A 22,521-nucleotide genomic window follows, 5' to 3' on the forward strand; every position below is an offset into this window, starting at 1 on the left:
TAGGTTTAGGAGTAGAAGTAGTTGTTAGGGATTAGTGTAAGGGTTAGGGTAGAGTTAGGTTTAGGATAGGGGTAAGTTTAAATGTGTAACTACAGATGTACTTAAAAGCAGGTACTTTAAATATAAGTACAATTCAACAACACATAAATGCATAATAAGTGCATTATATCAAATGCTTAAGTACATATAACGTGAGTCCAAGTAGTTAGTTCACCCAAAAATGATTTTTCTGTCATTATTTATTCACCCACATGTTGTTTCAATCCCATATGACTTCATTTCTTATGTGGAACCCAACAAGAGATATTAGGAAGTATGTAAGGGAGATAGCCTCAGTCACATTTCCATTCATGAAAAAAAAAAAAGATGCAATGAAAGTGAATGGCGACTAAGGCAATGATTAATACAGCCTAACAAATCCTTTTATGTTCCACAAAACAACATTAGGGTAAGTAATATACAGTAAATGATGACAGAATTTTCACTTTTGATTGAACTAACCCTTTTAATGTAGATTTGAAATGTTGACCTGTCAAACCAAAAGTACACGCAAGATACTCAATCAAGTGAATTGAAAAAAGCCAAAAAATTTGCTTCAGATTTAATAAAACAAGTTTTTAGTTTGTAGTTTATGCTGAAAGTTTAAATGAGTTAATAGATTGTCTACTATTTTACAAACTTAATGTTGAAGTGTATAATATCTGTGCCACTATAAATTATCAAATGCATTTGCAAAACAGTGACTGTTTCCAAACAGGTTCCTTTTGTGCCATTTATTGAGCTAGAATTTGAAATGTTGGACTAATCAAACAAAAAGAGTTATGTATTGAAAACGTCACAGTACACAATTTATGCTCTTTGGGAAGTAACCTTCGAATGGATACTAAAATGTGTTGCTGAGACAGAAAAATAGTATTGTTATATAGAAAACGTGACACACTTCACCTATTAGGAGATGTGATCATTTATGTGATCGTTTGTCTCCTGTCAAGTTAACAAACAACCTATTAAAAGCTAGGGGCAGCTTTAGATCTTGTCCAACCACATTAAATGTCTATTTCAATGGCTGTTTCCACTTAATTCCTGCATATTCATGCAAATTGGAAAGGAAATAGGCTCATTTGGTGGTATGAGTCAGCTTCTCAATCTCAGAAAATATTTTAGGAATCTCCTGCCCAACAAAATGTAAATTCATCTATTTTCATTTCAAAGCAGGAGATGTATTGCTCGAAGGCTTAAAAAGGATTTTAGATTTGTTTTTACTTTTATTCTGCGATTCTTTGTGCAGTGAAAACTTTAGCTTATAATTGGCTGGCATGGGAATTTCAATGACACCTCTTATTTTATTCTCTCCTTTGTCTCCATGTCTTTCTCACTTCTCAGGCAATTTATGCGAAATCAACATAGATGAATGCCAGTCATCTCCATGCATGAACAATGGAACATGTTTGGACCTTTCAGATGGCTTTAAATGCATCTGTCCTTCTGGATTCACCGGTGTGTGTGGCCTCTTCAGACATGTCTTACATTACAAAACAATACAGCAATTACAGTGCTTGCAAGGTAGCACTGTATGGATAATCTGAAATTCCCTGTGCCTGCCCTATATATATATATACAGAGATTATTTTGTAATGCCATCATAGCTATTAGTGGAATCAATCAATGTAAGCCTATATAGGCTTACATTGATTGATTGCACTAATAACTATGATGGCGTTACAAAATATGCACACAGAATTGTGAATGGTCTTGTCTTTTTGTATATATGTACATTGATCTATTTCTGGCCACCTTTACACTGCACAGTTACTATGTGTGAGAGGCTATAATACACTGGATTATAAAATATTTTATTTTATTTTATTTTATATTATAAAAAATTATAATAATTAATATTATGAATTTAAAGTGTTATAAATTATTTAAATTACATATTATTAATTATACTGTATTATAATATACAATTCATGTATTAATATAATAATGATAATAATAAGTACAATTAATAATTCATTTCTACAGTTAAGAACACCCCTTACTCATGGAAATATAACTGTTATGCACTGCGTTTATTAATATAATACATTAATATAAATTAATCTTTTTTTTTTTTTTTTTTTTTTTACATTTTTAACAACATTTCATTCAGATTTAGTGATTGTATTACTGTTAAGAACACCCCTTACTCAATGTACAAATTTTAAACTACAAACACATGGGGGATCTGGTTTCAAGTAATGATATGCTTTTTGTAATTATATGTTAGGAATGATTGGAGACAGAAAACGGATATTTAGTCAGATAAATCCAGTTAATAACTCATTTCATTCAGATTTAGGATGACGTTGACCTCAAAATTGGGGCTTAATGTAGAATATTTTGGTGAGGACAATTTATTGCAGTATGCCTGTATTCATGCACACATTATTCTGGTTCAGTTCATTATAATGGAGTGTTCTAGGATAATTTGCTGTTAGAATCAAACCCAAATGTCATGATAGATTGCTTTTAGATGAGTGCGCTGTTGGACATGTTATTCTGTACAGGAAACTACTGAATTATATCAAGTGTGTATACACACCTGGTTACACTGTTATATAATATACACAGTTATATTGGCCATGAGCTGTTGTGTTTTGTGTATGTATGATGCTCAGCTGGTCAATTCAAGACACAGAACTCAGCTCATCTAAAATTAATCAGACGGCTTAATCATTGCTGCTTTTATTCAAACCGAGATCCTGGTTCACTCTTCCATTAGACGAGCAAAATAGGTTTGTCAGAGATAATGATGACATTGGTTATTCTGTTTTAAAATTGAGGAAAATGTGAACACCAAACCAATAGCCTCATATGCTAAAACACACACATAGCGTGTACAGAATATGCAGTGAGGCTGGTAAGCTATACAACAACATTAACCTGTATGTTACACAGCAATCCTTTACTCCCTGTGTCTGGACTGGAGCTAAAGTACAGTGTCTAGTCTAGGCATTTGTCAGAGTTAAATGAATTCATGGTGACCACCTAACCAACAATGCCACATGTGTAATTATGCAATCCAAAGCATGCCATTTATTTTCATTGGATTTGTCACCTGCTGTGCAGGTTTGTTATGTACTGTGTTTGATTTACACAAATCCTGTGCCGGTTTATATTTTATTCCTTTTACATTTACATTTATGCATTTTGGCAGACGCTTTTATCCAAAGCGACTTACAGTGCACTTATTACAGGGACAATCCCCCCGGAGCAACCTGCAATTAAGTGCCTTGCTCAAGGACACAATGGTGGTGGCTGTGGGGATCGATGGCCTTCTGATTAACAGTTATGTGCTTTAGCCCGCTACGCCACCACCACCACGTTTTACATACCCTGCTGGTGACCAGCATTAATGGCCAGTTTTTCTTAGTTGCCAGTTGTTTATGTGTTTTGGGCATTTTCAAGCAAGTGACCATTATTGCTGCATTGATCATGCAACAATAACCTGCTTGTTCCAGTAACAGACCTGTAATGCCCATCTACACCATTTAAAACCATCTTGGAATAGAAGTCCAATTTGTTTGTTTTTTATTTTCAGCAGGGTAAAAACTTGAAAATGGAATCGATAGGGCCTCATTAAAGGTTTAATGTGAAAATCGAGAACTTTACAGTGATTAGTCTTGAGGATGTTTAGGGTAAAAACAGAAAGTTTACTTTTTATGTTGTCGTTGTTGGAATTGCAGGGATGAACTGTGAGTTTCTTCCCTGTGAGGCTGTTGATCCGTGTGAGAACGGGGCAGAGTGTGTGGAGGAGGCTGATTCGGTCCTCTTCCCTTTGGGATTCCGATGCCGGTGTCGTCGGGGATTCACAGGGCCTCGTTGTGAGATCAACATAGACGAGTGCAGCTCCAGCCCCTGTCTGCACGGCTTCTGTTATGATGGTAACTACTTATTTTTTGGGCTTAAAGTGCAAAACTTAAAATAAGAGAAGTTGAGGTGAAAAGTCACAAAAAAAACTCTCACTAAAGATATCAAGATAGCAGGGATTTATGCCATTCAGAATTTATTTACGAATGCCTTTTAAATTACAATTTGTTCTCTTATTTTAAATGTAGAGGGCAAACAGGATACAGAATTGCAATTTTAATTTGACTTAAAATAAGTACAATTTTAATGGATTGAAATTCAAAGAAAGTCACTGATGCAAGAGTAGTTTTTAATAATACTTCAGTGTCTAAACAGATGAAATTTGTTCTAAATATTACAGAGTAAATAAGCATTATTAGTCAAAATTACTCTTGCTGTAACTCAAATTCCAATTCCAACTAATTCAATGTGGGGCATGACCAATTCAATTCAAATTCTACCATATGAATTGAAGGGGACCCACTGCTTAAATTCTGAATATTGCCCAACACGGATACAAGGAAAGATATTAATCAATATTTAAGTCAGCTCATCAACTCATAAAATGGCCTTGAATGGAACACACAGCACAGTACATTTCCATTCAACCTCATCTAGCACACAGGTTCACTAGAGAGCACTATGTGTGATACAAAGGTGATTTTAGCTTTGTTCTTTGACAGTCTTGGCCTCATAAGGCAGTGACTTAGTTTAATGAGCATTTTTATGAGACAAGAGTTACTCCATTCACTCTGACCAGTTCACAGTTGCTCAGGTGTGCTGACTGAGCACTTGATGTGTGTCTTGCTCCAGCTGTATGAGCGGATTAGTTAGGCATAAATACTGCTCTGTAATTTGAATAATGGATGATAAATGACAGAGATAAATACAGTCAAAGCCCATGGCAGGGTGTTGTTCTCTCTCAGCAATCCAATAAGCTGTTTTTGCCCTTTTGTGTTGCATCTCCTGTATAAATCATTAAAAAAAAGCCATAGATCAAAAAGATGTTGTCAGCAAAGGATTACAGATTGCAAAACTCTAAATAAGCCTGTTCATTTTTTTTAAATGAAAAGTTATATATATATATATATATATATATATATATATATATATATATATATATATATATATATATATATATATATATAATCTAAGCTTAAATAGCTTGATGTTGATGTGTATGTTTTGTTATCTGGATCTGTTTTAGGAGTTTTGAGGGAAATGATTAATTGATGATGTGAATGATAATTTATTGTACATAACCTTCCAAAACTCTTAATAAACAGACACTTTACTAAGGGTTGTTTACTAAGCCTGAGAGAACTGAAGTTACATCCATTTCAAGCAACACTGTCTGTGAGTTTGGGATGGGACTGTCTGTTTTGGGCCAGTCAAAAGCCAGGGAGTGTTTGGGAAACTGTTTGACTACAGTCTTTATTTTTGCAACTTAGATGTAGGACCACCCAGAATATTAGAGTTTATTCTTTGATTTCAAATATATTCATAAAATAGTTTTTAAAATGCATAAATTCAGATTTCTGAAAGTGTAAAAGAACTGTTTAAGTGTGTCGCATGATGTCAAAGAACATTTGGTAAAAAGAATAATAATTTTTTTTACTGAGGCCCACCCAAAAGTAATTTCCTGGCTACGCCCTTACACCTGGTCACTTAAATGCATCTCCTGTGACCTCCTGTGATTGGATTTGTTGGGGAGGGTCTCTGTTTCATGAAGACATACATCAATCACTATGTCAATGTGTTTCTGCAGGACATTAAAGCACAACAAAGTCAAAAGACAAAGAAAGGACAACCAAAAAAAGGCACACACTTTCTCCCAGATTCATCTGAAATTTTATCTAGGCACAAAAGCAACATTTCAATCAGAGTTGTCCATTAATTTTGTGGATTACCTGTATTAACCTGAGCTGCAGATGTTTGTGCTTCTCATAAGTCTGAAGAAGATCTATGAAGTTCTCATGTTTGTGTATGTTTCTGCTTTTTTTTTTTTCATTTTCCAATCGGACGGTTATTTCCTTTTGAACCGCTCGTAAACTCTTGTTTTAGCGCAGCAGTTGGTTGACATATGAGGGGAGGTGCTTTGCTGCTGCCGGGATGCATTCAGGACGGATTAGCATTTAAACCACAAATGCGATGCGGTCATATATCCAATCACAAAACTTTTTAGACCCCATTTAAACCTGTATTTAGCGCTGACCACCAGAAATGCATCTTAATACCAGGTGTAAATGGAGTTTTTAATTAATACATGCTCTAAATTGCAAAAAAAAATAAAAAATAAAAGCTTTAAAATCAGTTTTAGAAAGCATAATGTAGTTGGTTTGTCAATCATTTATTTGAGTATACATTTTTACCTCCATGTAACAAAATAATTGTTGTCATTGCAATGATATTCAGCGAAAGATGAGCTTTGACTTTCAAACTGTGTACTGTTTTTTATTTGTTTAAGAGGCTCTAAACTCTCCCCTCCAATTAGCAAAATCATTGTTTCTAATTCAACTTATGATGTTCATTATCCATTTATCCAGAGTTTAAAAACTTTATTGCTAACAGTTTTCTGACCAGCTCACTTTAGATTTGAGCATTACAGGGTTGGAATAAACACACAATTTAATGCTTTTTTACTGTTTTCAGAGCAGGCAGAACTAATCAGATCCCTTTCCACACTCCAAGCTGAAAGTATAATATATTTCTTTGAACTGAAATAATAGCAGCAGTCTTTTTTTTGAGCTTTTACTGAAACAGTCAGACTAATCTTAAACAAAGGATGGTTTCAAGGATTTTAAATGCTGATTAACAGGTAGAATGTGCTTTGTGTGTCTAAATTAACTCGTATTTTTATAATTTTTAAAGGAAAAGTGTGCAATTTACTCAATGAAGCAGAAAATCGCAGTGTTTACACATTTGTCTGGTCACAAATGGGTTTCTTACAGGTGTAGTATAATATAGTACAGGATAGGACAATACTGATGTTGTAGTGTACTGAAGTATAGTACAACTATAAATAAGCAATTTCAGTTATGCTTTACTTAAATTTGTAGTGTAGTAAAGAATAGTATAGTATTGTAAAATATAGTACAGCTATACGTTTAACAGTATAGATATATAGTATAGTTAATAGTTAATAGTTAATAATATAGTATAATCAGTGTTGGGGAGTAACATAATACATGTAACAGGATTACGTATATAAAATACAAAATATAAGTAACTGTATTCCACTACAGTTACAATTTAAATCATTGGTAATTAGAATACAGTTAAATTCAAAACGTATTTTGATTTCTGAACAGATTACTTTGCATTTTATTGTCATTTGTTTAATTTAATATTTAGTCCTTTTCAGATGGAAAACGTTTATACATATAAATGATGCGATCCAAAGTGCATTTGAACAGCGGTGAAACACTTTCTTATGATGTGTTACATTCATACGAGTAGACAGAGAAGTACATTTGAAGTAAGTTTGGAGCAGAAGAAATAGAAATAAACCTTGTGTAAATTGTCAGCTTTACGCTAATCTAAAATGCTATTTCTATCCATTTTACATCCACGTGTTACCAGGCACGATCATATTTTTTTAAAGTGTAAACACTGTGGATTTTCCAGTTATGTGTGCTGTTATACTGTAGAGTTTGATTGGAAAAATTGCCATTGACGTCAACCAAAAAAACATATGGGAAGTGTTTTTTACTGCCTTTAAAATGTTGATATGCTTATTTTGTTATCCTAAATGTTTTATCATTTGCATTTAATATTGTTTTTCCCTCCTCTCCGGTCTGCAACCCACCAGTTCAGAACCACTGCTTTAGGCTGCTATTTGTCTGGTTACTTGCCATTTAGCAGATGTGTTTATCCAAACTGACAACCGTAGTTCACTAATTGCACTGTCCTCCCACAGCAACCTGCCTTGCTCAAAGGCAAGTTGGTGACAGAGATGAGGGACAATTTTGTAACTTAGAAACCAAGTATTCCTCCACTACTTTGGTTCAAATCTGCAACCACTCTGTCATGTCCAATTCCAACAAGCTCTGTCAGACAAAGTCAACTTGTTTAAATCCCCCAACTGTACTATCAACAGCAGCCCCATGCATGTACTCCCTCAGGGCCAAATCACCACACAGGAGGCCTGGAATCTGCAGTGTTTATGTGGGGAGAGAGAGAGGGTGTTGTGCTCAGGAGAGCAAGTTGCATCTCTCGAGCAGCTGGTGTGAATAATACTTGTGCCACTCCAGACCCTGAACATTTAATGAGAGTAATCGTGGGAACACGTACAAAGACAGAGTGGCAGCATAGATTACCTGGTAAATCTAAGGGATAATGAAGAATCTTGGGACTCAGTGCAAGCCTTGTAATAAATTTGTGCCTGTAAGAACCCACAATTACCTCTGTCACAGGCTGCTGTTTTTGCTGCAGAAAAGCAGGGGATGCATTTCTCCTCAACACCGTTAATGATTAAAGCATGGGTGGGTCATTAGCTTTGGGTGAGTCAGATAGAATACACAAGACAGTGGACATTGACACGCTTGTAGAATTTGTAAAAGAGACGGCTATACAAACACACATTTTACATTTAATTGGACACACTGTGTTTTCAGATGCTGGAGTGAATATAAATGGCCATGGAACCACACAAGCAGAGAAAACCCCAATATTGGGAACAATGGTTTATGAAGGAAAAAGTGATTCATTTTTGTAAGTTTTTGGTGTTCAGAGGCAGAGTTAGAGCTGCATTTATCACTGTAAGCCCTAATGCACAGATTTGATATTTTGACACATACATGATTTTTTGACACATACATCTGTTTACATTCATTTTAGACATACAAGACTGTATTGCACAAATAAATGGATTCGTTTTGGCTTTCCTGTGGGTTTGCACTGGTATTGGTATGCAGTTCAATAAATGCATATTAATAAACATATCACTCTCGCTCTTTACTTACATTTTTATTAAATTATTCAATTTATTACCATACATTTTTAACCGAAAATAGAATACGATTGAGAATGTATTACTTCTTACCCATAAAATTAAATAAACATCTAATTGTATGTGAAAATATGTATAATTAGGCCTAGAATAGAACGTTGAAAACTATTTCAGATGTTGCAAATGTTGGTTTGTCCCCACATTTGGGAATTTTTGTCCCTTTTAGTGGCATTTTTGGAACAAGCCCCCTCTCAATTTTGTACCCTGAGAGAGATGACAGAAACATATCATATCCATGTGTTTTGGCTGTTTGCATACATGCAACAAGATCCGATCTGTGCCACATACAGTATATGGAAATTTTAGAATTGGTTAACAGTATAAATGTAGCCAGAGATGATTATTTCAAGTAAACCTGTGTTACTAAAAGGAATACAAATTGAAGACACCTTACACATTAATGTCTGTAAAATCTGCCTAATCTTTATGGTGATTTTTGTTAAATTAAGTTGATTTGCTCTTTTGACTCATATGATCGTTCCCAGAAATAAATACACCCAAGATAAAGATTTTACTTTCAATATAGTTTAATTCCTAGATATATAATATTTGAAATGTCTCTTTAATAGGAAATAATATTTCATATTCTTAAAGCAAATTCTACTCTTTTTGTGTGTTCTCTTTCACAGTTGTGGATGGTTTTTACTGCTTATGTAACCCTGGTTACGCTGGAATGAGATGTGAGCAGGACATCAATGACTGTGCCAGCAACATGTGTGAAAATAACTCCACTTGCATGGACCTCCATCTGGTAGGGATAATTAATCATCCGCTAACTGTTAGTTCCCATATTCAGTTACTAATGTGAGAACAACAGCGCTTCTAAGAATGTAATACATATGGATACTAAGTAATAACCATTATTGTGCCTTAACATCATAGGTGAATTATGGACCGGGCCAATAGGGCTAGTGCCCAGGGGCCCTTGACTAGCAGGGCTGCACATCACAGCCCATAAACATTTAATTTATTTTTAGATATGCGTAAATATGTGGGTTTTTAAATACAGTTTTTGAGCCAATCTTTAACTCTCTAATGCCATGCATCTAAGCCTCTACAATGTATAATTTGTAGTATTTACATTGAGTTTGTGTAATGTATAACAAACATTAAAATGCTACTGTCTCTTTAAGAACAGTGACTGTTCAGTGAAAGTGTTTCTTCACCACAACCATGCTGTGTTTGAATTAATCTGACTGTAAATATCAGGTATTAAAAGAGACTTTAATCAGTTAAAATAGATTGTGTAGATCTCAACTTTAAAAGATAAATGGACCGGGGCGGCCCTAAAAGAACATTGTCCCCGGGGCCCTTGCTAGTCATAATCCACCCCTGCTTAACATCTGTTGTTAAATGATTATTGTTCAACTGATGAAGTTTAAATCAGTCCATGGCCCACCTGAGATGTGATATACAGTATTTTGGCATAAAAGTCTATTGTAAACATGTTTCAGAAGACTAAGAGTAAAGACAACATGAAATCAAAATTGACCTTATTTACAGTTTGAAAATGCACAGATTTTGCGTTTTCAATCAAAAATGTATTATTGTGGATGTGGACTTAGCCTCAACCTTTCAATGTGCAGACTCCATTCAAACTTTGTTTTGTCAATAATTTCAACCTTAGGTGTGCTATGTATTTTTGTTTTTGTTAGCTTATTTTTAAGAAATATAAGATTACAGTTTGAAAACCATTTGACTTACATGCTTAAAACTGAAAAGACAGCAATGACGTCATTATAGCATTTGCATTTTGAATTTTTATTGGCCTTCTTTCTTACGCCTATTTGTTGCCCTTTTTCTATTTTTGCGATAGCAAATATTAAATTTACGACTTCCATGACACTGGAAATTCTTATCAAAATTGACAAATTATTATTTAATAAATGAGCCCAGCTGAAGCACGAATTGAAAAATACATCACATTATGAAAGATAAATACTGTATATATAACAAATGCCATTTCTTGATGTATTTAAAAATGACAATATGCAGTATTATTGCATGAAAACGTATTGGTCTCGAACACTTACTGTATGTTTTCAACACTTACTGTATGTTTGTGTTCTATTGCAGTTTAGTTCTGTAGATTAAACTTTTGTTACACTGTAAAAAAAAAATAATGTATATAATAATGTAATTTTAATGGTAAAAGACTGTGAAAGTGCTACAGAAATAAAATGTTAATTGATTAATGAATATTAAGTGTAAAATATACAGTAAAAAAAAAATATATATATATATATATATATATATATATATATATATATATATATATATATATATTATTTTTTTTTTTTTTTTTTTTTTTTATTTTAATTGGGATGTTCTGTTTTATATTTGATGTAGTTTATTTAATGTTTACTGCATTATTTAAATTTCAAATGTGTTACCCTGATGGTGTTTACTGTTTGTGTGAGTGAAACTGAGCACTGTCTCTACACGTTTATTGGTCATTGCTCCTAGAAGAGCCACTATTGGTGAACTTCAAATCATCATGTTCTCTTCTGTAATTTTTACAGTAATTATCAAAACCTTATAAAGTCAAAAGCAGATTTGTACAGTTTCAGAAGGTTAATATCAAGTTTATGATGCTTTTTTACTGTAAATTTAACAGTAAAAGTAAACTACAACAGTTTTAAACTGTAACATTTAAAGGTTGTTCTGTAAAGTTTTTTACATTTTTACTGTATCATAATTATTCTGAATAATTATTCAGCTGCCAGTATCTATTTATTTATTTATTTTGTAAAGACAACAGGATTTAGTTTTTTACAATGTACCTCACAATCTCAGAGAACAATGAGAGAGGCAATGAGAGCAATCAGAGGTGCAGAGGCCTGTGTGACATGAAGTTGTTTGGCTGTGATCCCAAATTGGCTTTTCCTCCCTTCAGCAAACCCACCCTACTGTCATACAACCAGAGAGAGTAATACTGGCCTGTATGCTCTCATTTCACATCTTCTCCCCTCCCGAGCCCTCTCTGTTCTTATTTATCTTGTACACTTTCTCTTCTCTTCCTCTATTTTTATTCCGGAGCTCTCGGAACAGAACAGGAGGGCAAAAATAGTTTATCATTTATTCATGTTGAATAATGCAACCCTGGGTCCTGCTTTCTGAATGGAAGCAGAAAATAAATAAGGTTGTTCTTCCATCCTTCAAAACCTAGAGGTGGGCGGTTTGTCAGATCCTGTCCTGTGGACAGAGATGCAGGCAGGTATATTAGCTCTCTTGCATGCTGGGTTAATTAATGATTTGAAAATCTATTTTGCATGAGGGAATGAGATCATTTCAGAGAAGCATATGGAGTAAGCTTGTCAAAAGATGTTCTGATTTCTTTGGCACTGGCAAATTGTTCTGCAAAGGAAACTGAAAAAAATAACAAACTTTCAGATTTACAAAAAAAATCAGTATAATATTAAAGGGATAGTTCTCCCAAAAATGGAAATTATGTCAACATGTTTTCACTTTATGCAGCAGCAGGGTTATGATTTCTGAGGCCCCAAGCAACTTTTAAGCTGGGGGCCATCTTTTGGTTTACAACCGGGAACATTTTTATAAAAGTGATTTTATATAATGTTTTAAAACAATTTTTAACAGCCACTGCAGCCAAATACATTCAATATATTTAATGAAATAAAAATGTAGATAAAGATAATAGAGTTCCACAGTTTTTCCACTTAATGGACTCAAGGAAGAATGCTATTTAATTTATAATATAATTTATATGCACCAAAAGTTAAAAAAAATAAATTTAAAAAAAGCAATATACATACCTACATACCTACATACATGAAAAAAAAAAAAAATATTTCACAATTTGTGCACTATTTTTTTTTTTTAATGAATAGGGTGTGCACAAACTACACCTTTACACAATTATATTTTGGAATAGAGATTAATCTAATTTATTATTGTTCAGTCAAGCTTATAATTATATTATGACACTGAATTTTTCTTATTTTGAGGATTTGTTTTATACAATAGTAATATAACACCCAGTGACTCCTGGAAACAACACTGATGATGTGTCCAAGGTTGTGCATCAGTAGATGTTTCTGTAAACTTATTCAATTGTATTTGACGCTATATCAAATAAAGTGAGAAAATCTTCCTTAACTGTCCAAAATAAAAATAATTTTGTAACATTTAAACGTAAAAAATTTATTAAAGACATACATGGTAGTGTGCTGTACACACAGAGTTCAACACTTGGTTCACAAACATTGTATCTATCAATCAATGGATCATTTTGTGCAAGAACAGGTCATTTTGAATACAAATTGTACTCCAGGCAATAAAAAATAGCCCTCTGGTCAGCGAATTCCTCCGCTGAATTTGCGGACCAGAGGGCTATTTTTTAATGCCTGGAGTACAATTTGACTGTTCTACTATGGAATCATTGTAAGTAAAACAAAGAATCCTTAGTAATATGTACTTTTAGGTTTAATTCCTCCATGCTTGAATTGAGTATATACAGTACGTAGAATTTGCCTAATATTTGTGTATTTGTAATATTTAATATTAGTGCTTAAACTAACAATGTAGAAAGTTAATTTTCTTTAACCACAAATTTACTTGAAAATGTATTTGACCACAAAATAATTTCAACATTCAATTATCTTTTTTCTTGTTGTCATAAGATATAGACATGCAAGTCTTTTTGTTCAAAGCGATGACTCACTCAGAAATTAAGCTAAATATTTGATCTAGCTTATAAATGTAAATGAAGCAATTTAAAAGAAATACAGAGCAATTGTCATCTGACATGTTTACAGCATGCAATAGTTTTAAAATCAGCATCAATGTGTTAATAGCCTCTATATGCTCCATAGTAGGATGACCGCACGAGTGGTTTTAAAGATTGTTCTGCTGTCTCTGGTACACACTCACTGATTGGGAAACGGTTTAGCCACCATGTAATTGAGCTCTTAAATGCTCAGTTTCCACGTGCTGATTATATAGCAGAGGACGTGGGACAGTGAGCGAGGGTGGCTGTTAAAAGTCACATGAGACTGCATTACTCCCATACAGTCTGTAAATTAGATTGACCTTTCTCTCTCTGTGTGAAAATGTGGATTCTGTCACGCTGGTTTGCCAACAGGAATCTCCTATTGCCCCATACTTGGGATAAAAGTGATCAGATTTAGAACACACGTATCTGATGCAAATCATCTCCTCTGAATGTTTGTTTGAATTGAAATCATTGTTAACAGCACTGTCAAAAATGTAAATCTGAATTCCTCAAACACTGTTAAATTCTTTACAAAATCTATCACTTGTAGGGTTGTAGCTTTTTGGATAGATGAGATTGTTCCTCAGTTTTGTATTTTTAATTTTTTTTGTTGATTGTGATTGGATGAAAGTACTGAATGAACTTGCGTATCTCAGATACAATAATTGTATCTTTCAACATACATTTAAATTCAACATACATTTACATTTGACTACTTGTGTCTCTTGGGAATCGAACCATGATGACTTGGTATTGCTAGTACCGTGCTCTACTAGTCAAGCTGCAGGATCAGGACCTTGAGACATTAGATCATACTTCACTTTACATCCCAACAGTGTTAACCTCAACACAGCTCTCTTTTCTGAATTTGTCTTTGTTGAAAACTGTAAACTAGACAGCAATGGAAGGGCTGTAGCAACATTTCACCAACATAATGGTGTTTTGAAGTGTGTTTAATTGCCTGATGTCCTCTGTGTTCTCCTAAGATATAATGGCTCTGTTCCAAATCATTGTGAGCAGCCTTGCAGTCATCGATTTCCAAAGCATGTGATACTAAAGAGGGTTTTCAAAAGTCTTCGTTTTCGTTGGGAGAAAAACACAGCTATATTGTGGATGAGAGGCTTTAACATAGCTAAATCAATGCATTATCAATCAAACACATATTAGTGTGGACATGACTTACACTTTAACTGAAACAGAACCTTATAAGTAACTGATTTGTAAGGCCCTGCAAAGACAGAGTTTGGTGTTAGCATGCTGCTGAGGTAATGATGCAATACTCTAACCAGACCAATTACACTGCGAATTCAGCAACTGTAGGTAAAACTGTAATTTTAATCACTGCCCCTAGTGGCTGAATTTGAAAGTGTTGAACCCCAACTTGCTTTTGGTGCTAGAAGCAAGTTGTATTTTTTTGTCAATAAGAAAGCATATTTTATTAACTACTGCCAATCCCAACCCTAAACCTAACTCTCAGTGGAGTAAAAATTAATTTTAGAGCGACAATGCAACCCCTCAATGACGTTCACCCCCACGTAGCAATCAGTACCACTAGAGGCAAATGTTCTCGCTTAAATTGATGCAACGATATCTGATGGGGTATTGTGCTTTTAAGTATTTCAGCTGAATTGGGTTGATTTTAGTGTACCTAAACTTTCAGAAACAACATGTCTATTTCCTGTGTGATCAAGTTGCTTTATGAAGCATAAATATTGGGTATCATCTAAAAATGTACTCTTTCAAACTCTGATTTGGTGAAGGCTTCTGCACATTCTTTGGACTGCCAGAAGAACAAATCAATAAATTATATATCAAATCAAGCTGAAACTTTAACTAGAATAATTTATGGCAAAATTAAAGCTCACATATTTCAGACACATAATGAGAAGGGAAGATTCCTTGGAAAAAGCCATCATAACTGAGATGAAGAAAAGATTTGTTGAAGAGGTAGACCATGATCAAGGTGGTTGGATGCTGTAAAGAACCACACGAATAGGAGTTTCCAAGACCTAAAGAATGCCATCAATGACAGAGACCGTTGGAAGAACCTTATCCATCGGATCAACAAAAAGTCAGACACGACTGAATGGATTAAAAAACAAGAGCAAATATTGGGTAAAATAGTCCATTTTTAATTTGATTAAATTAATTTTCTTCAATAATTTTCAGTATTGAATGATTTTTAAGTATTTTTTATTGAAATTAGTTCCCTATCTGTCACTCACTCGACGTTGTGGTGACTCTGGCAACCAAAGCCTACAGTGCTGCTGGACAGGTCACCTATGTCCTGCATGCCATGGCCCTCCTGCAAGTACACCAGGCCAAGGCAATGAAAGAGCTGCACATGGGTAGTCCTGACCCCGAAGTGATGCAGACACGACTGAATGGATTAAACAACAATAGCAAATATTGGGTAAAATAGTCAATTATTTATTTAATTAAATTATTTTTTTGCCAACAAGATCCGCTTCCTCAATGCTCCCATCTCCCAGATTTGCCTATTCGGGCGTAGAGATCCCCACATTTTCAAAGAAAAAGTGGTTTCCTCACTCCCTTGGTCACACAGCTGGTGTTTACGGTCATCGTTATCATGACAGCCATGCACAGAACACTCAGAGCCAGGGCGCTACGAACGCGGCCTTCTTGCACCCGGCCTTAACACAATCCCACCCACGCTCAGTTAGACTCAGTCTCTATGATAGCGTGCCTCACAAGCGAGTGCACTCAGTCAGTGCTGAACTGCCTGAAGTTGTTCAGGTGGAGAACGGCGGTCCCACTGAAACTGTTTCAGAGGCTGCTGGGGCATATGGCGTCCTCTGCAGTGGTCACGCTGCTCGGGTTGATGCATTTGAGACCGGTCCAGCACTAGCTTCAGACTCGAGTCCCTATATGGGCATGACGCTGCAGCACACATCACGTGGCCATCACGCTGATCTGCCTCCACTTCTTCAGCCCTTGGACAGACCTTGCATTTTTGCGGGTAGAGGTTTTGCAGGTCCCCCATTGGGAGGGAGGAGTTTCTACAAATACAGCGACCGGGGGTCCGTGAGGACTGACCAAGGGAGACGCGGGTCCGTTCGCAAGGGGACCGTAACGCAGAAAATGCACACAGGGGGAAAAGTCCATGTGGGAGCCCGTCCTGTGGAGCACCTATTCCAGAACAGGGTAAATTGAGTACCCGCATTGGTCTTGGTCGGCAAATTCCTCAGAGGGCTAGGGAGGAGTCATCCAGGGAGCCGAGTTTGTGGGATCTCCTGGGGTAAAAGCGCACTGTATTACCTCAGCGGGCTCAAGAGGATAGGCAGGCTGGCCTTGAGGCGAGCCGCTGTTGCCTCGAGCCCGGACGGATGTCAACGAGTGTGTCGGGGGGCGGGTGGTACGTGGGGACGTACCCGACGAAACCGAGCCCACTGCCATCCCCAAATCGCCTCCATCGCCAGCCGGGTCGTGCTCAATCCCGGGGAAGGAGGAGTGACGTGGGGGGCAGCTGGAGTTGCGTTCCTTCTTAGGAAGGAAAGCTGCGACCGCAACGTTGCCATGGTAAGATTCTCGCAGTGAGAACACGAACCATCATCAAAAACGCTGCCTCTGTGTGATCGCTACCCAAACACACGAGGCAGCGCCTGTGATTGTCAGGAGAGCACTCTACCGCATCCATGAACTACACAGGGGCGGAAAGGCATCTTTATAAAGACGCATCCTGAAAAGGACGTTCAACGCCGCTGTGTATTTTGCTCTTTTAAAGAAAATAACTCTTTTAGAGAAATAAACTATTTTAACGGCACTGTCTAAGCGCCCGGGGGCAAGCTGCACTGCTGTGCAGAGAAGGAGATAGCCGCTGATATGCGCTGTAGATCCAACAGCAATCACTCAGAGATGGGAGGAAACAGACTGTGACTCGCAGCTCGCTGCATACACAACCGATCGGCTCCGAAGAATGAAACAGACGCATTTCCCTCCATTTAGACCCGTATGTCCGGGGGCGGGACATGCAAATTCTGTCTGCCAATTTCTCATTGGCCTTTTCTCATTGATCAGAGATGCAAAAGGCTCTCAAGAGAGACCCCAAGTGTCGCTTCTTCAACACAACGTCGAAGTGAGCAACAGACAGGGAAATAAGTTTTCTTTTTTGACTCCATGTGGAAACAGGAACTCGCTTTAGAAATCCCTCTTGCAGATTGTTGTTTACTTCCTGGCAGTGTTTATGTAGTTATTTATTGGAAAAAAATACCCCACACAACTCTCTGGGAGAGCTGCAATCACTGCAGATGATTTAGCGTCTTAAATAAGACTGTATTATCCTTGGCTAGAGGTAAAAAACAGGACTTCTGCAGGCATCTGATCTATTACACCAGGTCTGTGTAGCTTCTTCAGTCTTATGAATAAGGCCTGCGGTGCTCAAATTACATTAGGCAGAGCTTAACACTGTCTGTGTCTGGATGAAGCACAGATTAGCATGCACTACAGGATCGACCCTCAGGGCAGCTGTGATGAAGAACTCAAACCATCCCTTGACTGTGCAAACCAGCGCTCATTTCCACCTGTGCTTGGAGAAGAGACATTTTTAGCCATGTTTGCTGTGCTAAGGCATTAAATATGTACAAATATATATGTATGTACAAAAGTGATGTGCTTCAGATGTGCATGAGGTGTAATTCTAAATATTTCTCTTTGAAATGTGTGCTTCATGCTGATTTATTTAGTAATATATGCAGAAATTAATAGTTTGCATGACTTTAAAGACATGCCTGAAAATCTGATGTGCACTGGTGGGCGGTTGCGGGTGTGCATTTGCATAGTAATTTTTTTTTTTTCGTTAAGATCACAATTTTGAAAACCATGTTAAATACATTTGCCTTAATAGTAAGTGGGTTGAGAGTTGAAGCTGTCCACAGAATGCCCTCAGTACAAATTAAAATATGCAGAGTACAACATGCACCTTAGTTATGTATACAGATATGCAGAAAAAGACAGATATAGTGGATGGCATTGTAGATATTGATATTGTGCCCCATAGGTACAGTTAGTGCAAACACTAAACCTAGTTCCAGGGTGACTCATTCATATTGTTAGAGGTTTTCATACTTAGTGTACACATACATTTTTGTACATTTGGATAGATTTGCCAGAATCTTTGCAACGGTATAGTACAAATGCATGTGACCGATTTCAGTACAGACACTATCTCATTAGTTTCAGTTTATCAGAAAGTCCTTTTAATTACAAATTAATACATTTCATACAGATGGGGCTAATTAAAGATTTTCTTTTTATTATATATATATATATATACACACACACACATGTTACCTACACTACTTTGTGTATAACATTTTCATCAAAGTTAAACAAATGTGAAATAAATAAATAAAAACTATGAATCACTTTATTTTCATATTTTATTGAGCCTAATGGAAGAAAACTAGAGGAAGCTTGTTAAGTATCTAAATTACAGTTAAATTACTCTTTTAAAAAGTAATTAGCTACACTACAAGCTACAAGCAAAAATTTAAGCAAATAAAGAAAGTCTTATTTAATACATTTTTGTATAATAAGCATTCAGGTATTATTTAACATTAATCCAAACAATATTTATCTGGCACAATAAATATGAAGATCTCTATTTGGGTCAAAGTAAAAAATAAGATAAATATGACATGAAATATAACTTATATTAAATATATACTAAATTAAACATTCAACATAAATGTATAAAATATTTGATAAATAATTGCTCCAAAATAGGCATTGACTTCTGCATAGGGGAACAAGTGGATATGCAAACACTTTTTTTGATTTGAGTTTTTATGCAGTACCTGGTTAAATGTTGGAAGAAGAAGCTTGTTACTAGGAAAGCTAATGTAAAGGGGTTACAGGGAAAGGAGGAGGCGAGAACTGCCTTGACAACATAAACATTTTTTAATGATAAACTTAACCAAAAACACACAAACTTAAACACATACAGGGCAGCTGCCTGTTATTCTCTCTCTCTGTCACACTGCCATCTCTGGTCAGACTTTATCCCTCTTGAGGGCTAATTAGCTTGATAAGGGGCCAGCAGGGTAGCATCACGACCCGGACCCAGTCCCACTCTCCACCCTGCCACAGATATAATATAATATAATAGTTTTATATATATAGATATAATAGATGCTGAACTATTGTCATGCTACAGCAAAATGTAAAGTTAGTATTATTGCTACTTTTTATTTACTCCCCAACACTGAAGATTTGAATCTCACCTTAGTTAAGAATAACATAAAAGGGTTTACTTTTCAGTTCTAGATGCTGCCAATATGTCAAATATAATTGTGCCACCATATTAATTTATTTAACTATAAAATTAAAATGTAATAGAAAAGTTGAAAAAAATTTTCTCCCATCTTTGAAATTGATGACTTGGACCAAATAATATATAAAAGCAGCCAATAAGTGCCCAACATAGATGGGAACTCCTTCAATACTGTAAGCATCCCAGGGTGAAGTTGATTGAGAAATCCCACCTCGAGAAGTTGATTGAGAAAATGTCAAGAGTACATGTCTGCAAATTCTAGGCAAAGGGTGACTACTTTGAAAATGCTAAAATATAACATGGTTTTGATTTATTTTGGATTTTGTTTAGTCACAACATAATTCCCATAGTTCCATTTTTGTTATTCCATAGTTTTGATGACATTACTATTATTCTAACATTTATATATATATATATATATATATATATATATATATATATATATATATATATATAATAAAGAATGAGTAAGTGTTTCAAAATCTTTGACCGGTAGTGTACATCTACTAAAACCTCACTTCACTGAAGAATGCTAATCCTTATGAGATCATGTGCATATATGTGATAAATATTTCTTTATGTGTGTTTGTTTTTGTTATTTCTTCTGTTTCAACTTGTTTCTGTTTGTATTGATAGTTTGGAGTGGATGCCTTTACGTCCCAAAAAAATGCTAATTTTAGGTGTGCCAAGAGATCGGTGGTAGAATATTCTGCATATATCTAGGTCAAGGCAAGGGTTAGATGAAAGAGTTACACTGCTGTCTATTATCGTTTCATTCGCTCTCTTCATTTGCATTTCAGAGTTACAACTGCCTCTGTCTGCCAGGCTGGGAGGGGGAGTTCTGTCAACGGGAGACCGACGAATGTTCATCAAACCCCTGTAAAAACAACGCCACCTGTACAGACATGCTCAACGGTTACAGGTGGGTTGCAAAAACAGCCAGATGGAAGAAAAACTGGATAAATGGATGAAAGGATGGACCAGATGAGAGCAGTAGTGCGTTCTAAAGAAGGATGGGAAAAAACAGCACAGCAGTGGGAATTCAATACAGCCTAATTTATACAATGGAAGAAGCCGAACTGTTTTTCCCAAAAATGAACCAAAGCACCCTGGGCGAATGAAGCTAAAATATGCTACTAAAATCAGCATTGTATTAAAATTAGTTATTTGAGGAAAACAAATAAATAAACAATGTCCTGTCCAGTTCAAACCCATGATTAGTTTTAACCAACTGTCATGATCAAAAGAAAATGAACACAAACATGTAAACATCTCAATTAAATTACATTTACCACCTGCTTTCAGTGGGTGGTAATTGAGTGCAAAAGTACCTGTCCTTTTTTTCAGCTTCATGGTTCCAAAAGTATTTTTCCAATTCATTTTTTCCATAGGGATTTCATAAAATCCTTTATAAAAGCATTTTTAAGCCCTGAACTAAATAAACCAGCACTGAGCATTTCCCCCCTCAGTATCATGGGTAGTATATTTCTTCACCAGAAATATTTTTATTAAACTGATGGTTTCAATTAAAGCATATACCATCGATTAACAACCTCAGCGCTAACGGTAGGTTTGCGTTTCAAGGTTTATACGGTTTAGTTAAAAATCTATTCCCCTATGGAAAAAATAAATGGGAATTTTACTTCCACAACCAGACTGGTGCTCTCTATAGTGCAGAGTTAATTGCACCAGGCAAATAGTGCTGACTTTTGTAAATAAGGCGCAATCTATAATGAGCCTTATTGACATAGAAAGAGAGACATATTTGCCCTGACAAGAATAACAATGATTTAAATTAAAAAATGTGCAGCACAATTCCAGCACATTTTGTGGTAGCTTAAACTGGATTTTGGGTGCTTATTTGTAGACTTTGGTGCAAATGTTTAGTGAATTTCCCCCAGGTTTTAGCCACCTTTGCTCTTGTCACATGGAGACAGAAGTCGCTCGTGTTTCTCTGCACTCTCACAAATGTTAGAGATAATGAATTGCAGATGGCAGGTAAAACAAATGAATCAATCAATGGAGCACAGCAGGAGGATGTTTCTCGCGATCGGTGACTCACTTGAGGAAAAAGCTGTTGCCGCTGTTCCACATAATGTTCCCGTTTGCTGAGGGCAGCGGAGGGAGGAGAGTGAGAAGGAGGGAGGTTGGGAAATAGACTGAAAGGAGGGGGGAAAAGAGCAAGTAAGAGAATAGAGAATGGATTTTAAGACAGGGATTGGCGGTATGACTGTAAGCTCACTGCCACCAAGTGGAATGCAGCCACTTCCAGCACTCTCAGGGACTCTAGTAAATATAATCCCAGCTCACTGGACTAACCTCCTAGTGTCCTACTTCCAGTTGACTGGGATTTAATGCTTCTCGGACCAACAGTGCAATTGACTTATAAATCCTCTCAGCTGTCTAGAAATCTCCTGACAGACATTCGGTTTTGTCTACGAATGCTGAAATAAAAGCATAACTGTATTTCATTAGTAATCTGCATAGTATTAAAGACCACATAAAATGGGTTGTCGAATGATTTTTTTTTTTCTTTGTAGATGTATTTCCTATTGAAACAGGAAGTTGGGGTGTACCATATTGAAGGGCACC

At 35.9% G+C, this 22,521-nt stretch overlaps 1 protein-coding gene across 1 annotated transcript in view; it reads left to right on the forward strand.

The window, feature by feature from the left end:
• eys (eyes shut homolog) overlaps positions 1-22,521 on the forward strand; it is a 313,033-nt gene that overhangs the window by 95,753 nt on the left and 194,759 nt on the right. Inside the window, exons 15-18 of the mRNA XM_052089876.1 lie at positions 1,384-1,497; positions 3,729-3,926; positions 9,532-9,653; positions 20,730-20,851. Coding sequence (XP_051945836.1) covers positions 1,384-1,497; positions 3,729-3,926; positions 9,532-9,653; positions 20,730-20,851 — 556 coding nt within the window. The remainder of the gene's footprint in view (positions 1-1,383; positions 1,498-3,728; positions 3,927-9,531; positions 9,654-20,729; positions 20,852-22,521) is intronic.

This window comes from Xyrauchen texanus, chromosome 24 (genome assembly GCF_025860055.1).
Source record: "Xyrauchen texanus isolate HMW12.3.18 chromosome 24, RBS_HiC_50CHRs, whole genome shotgun sequence".
NCBI lineage: Eukaryota > Metazoa > Chordata > Actinopteri > Cypriniformes > Catostomidae > Xyrauchen > Xyrauchen texanus.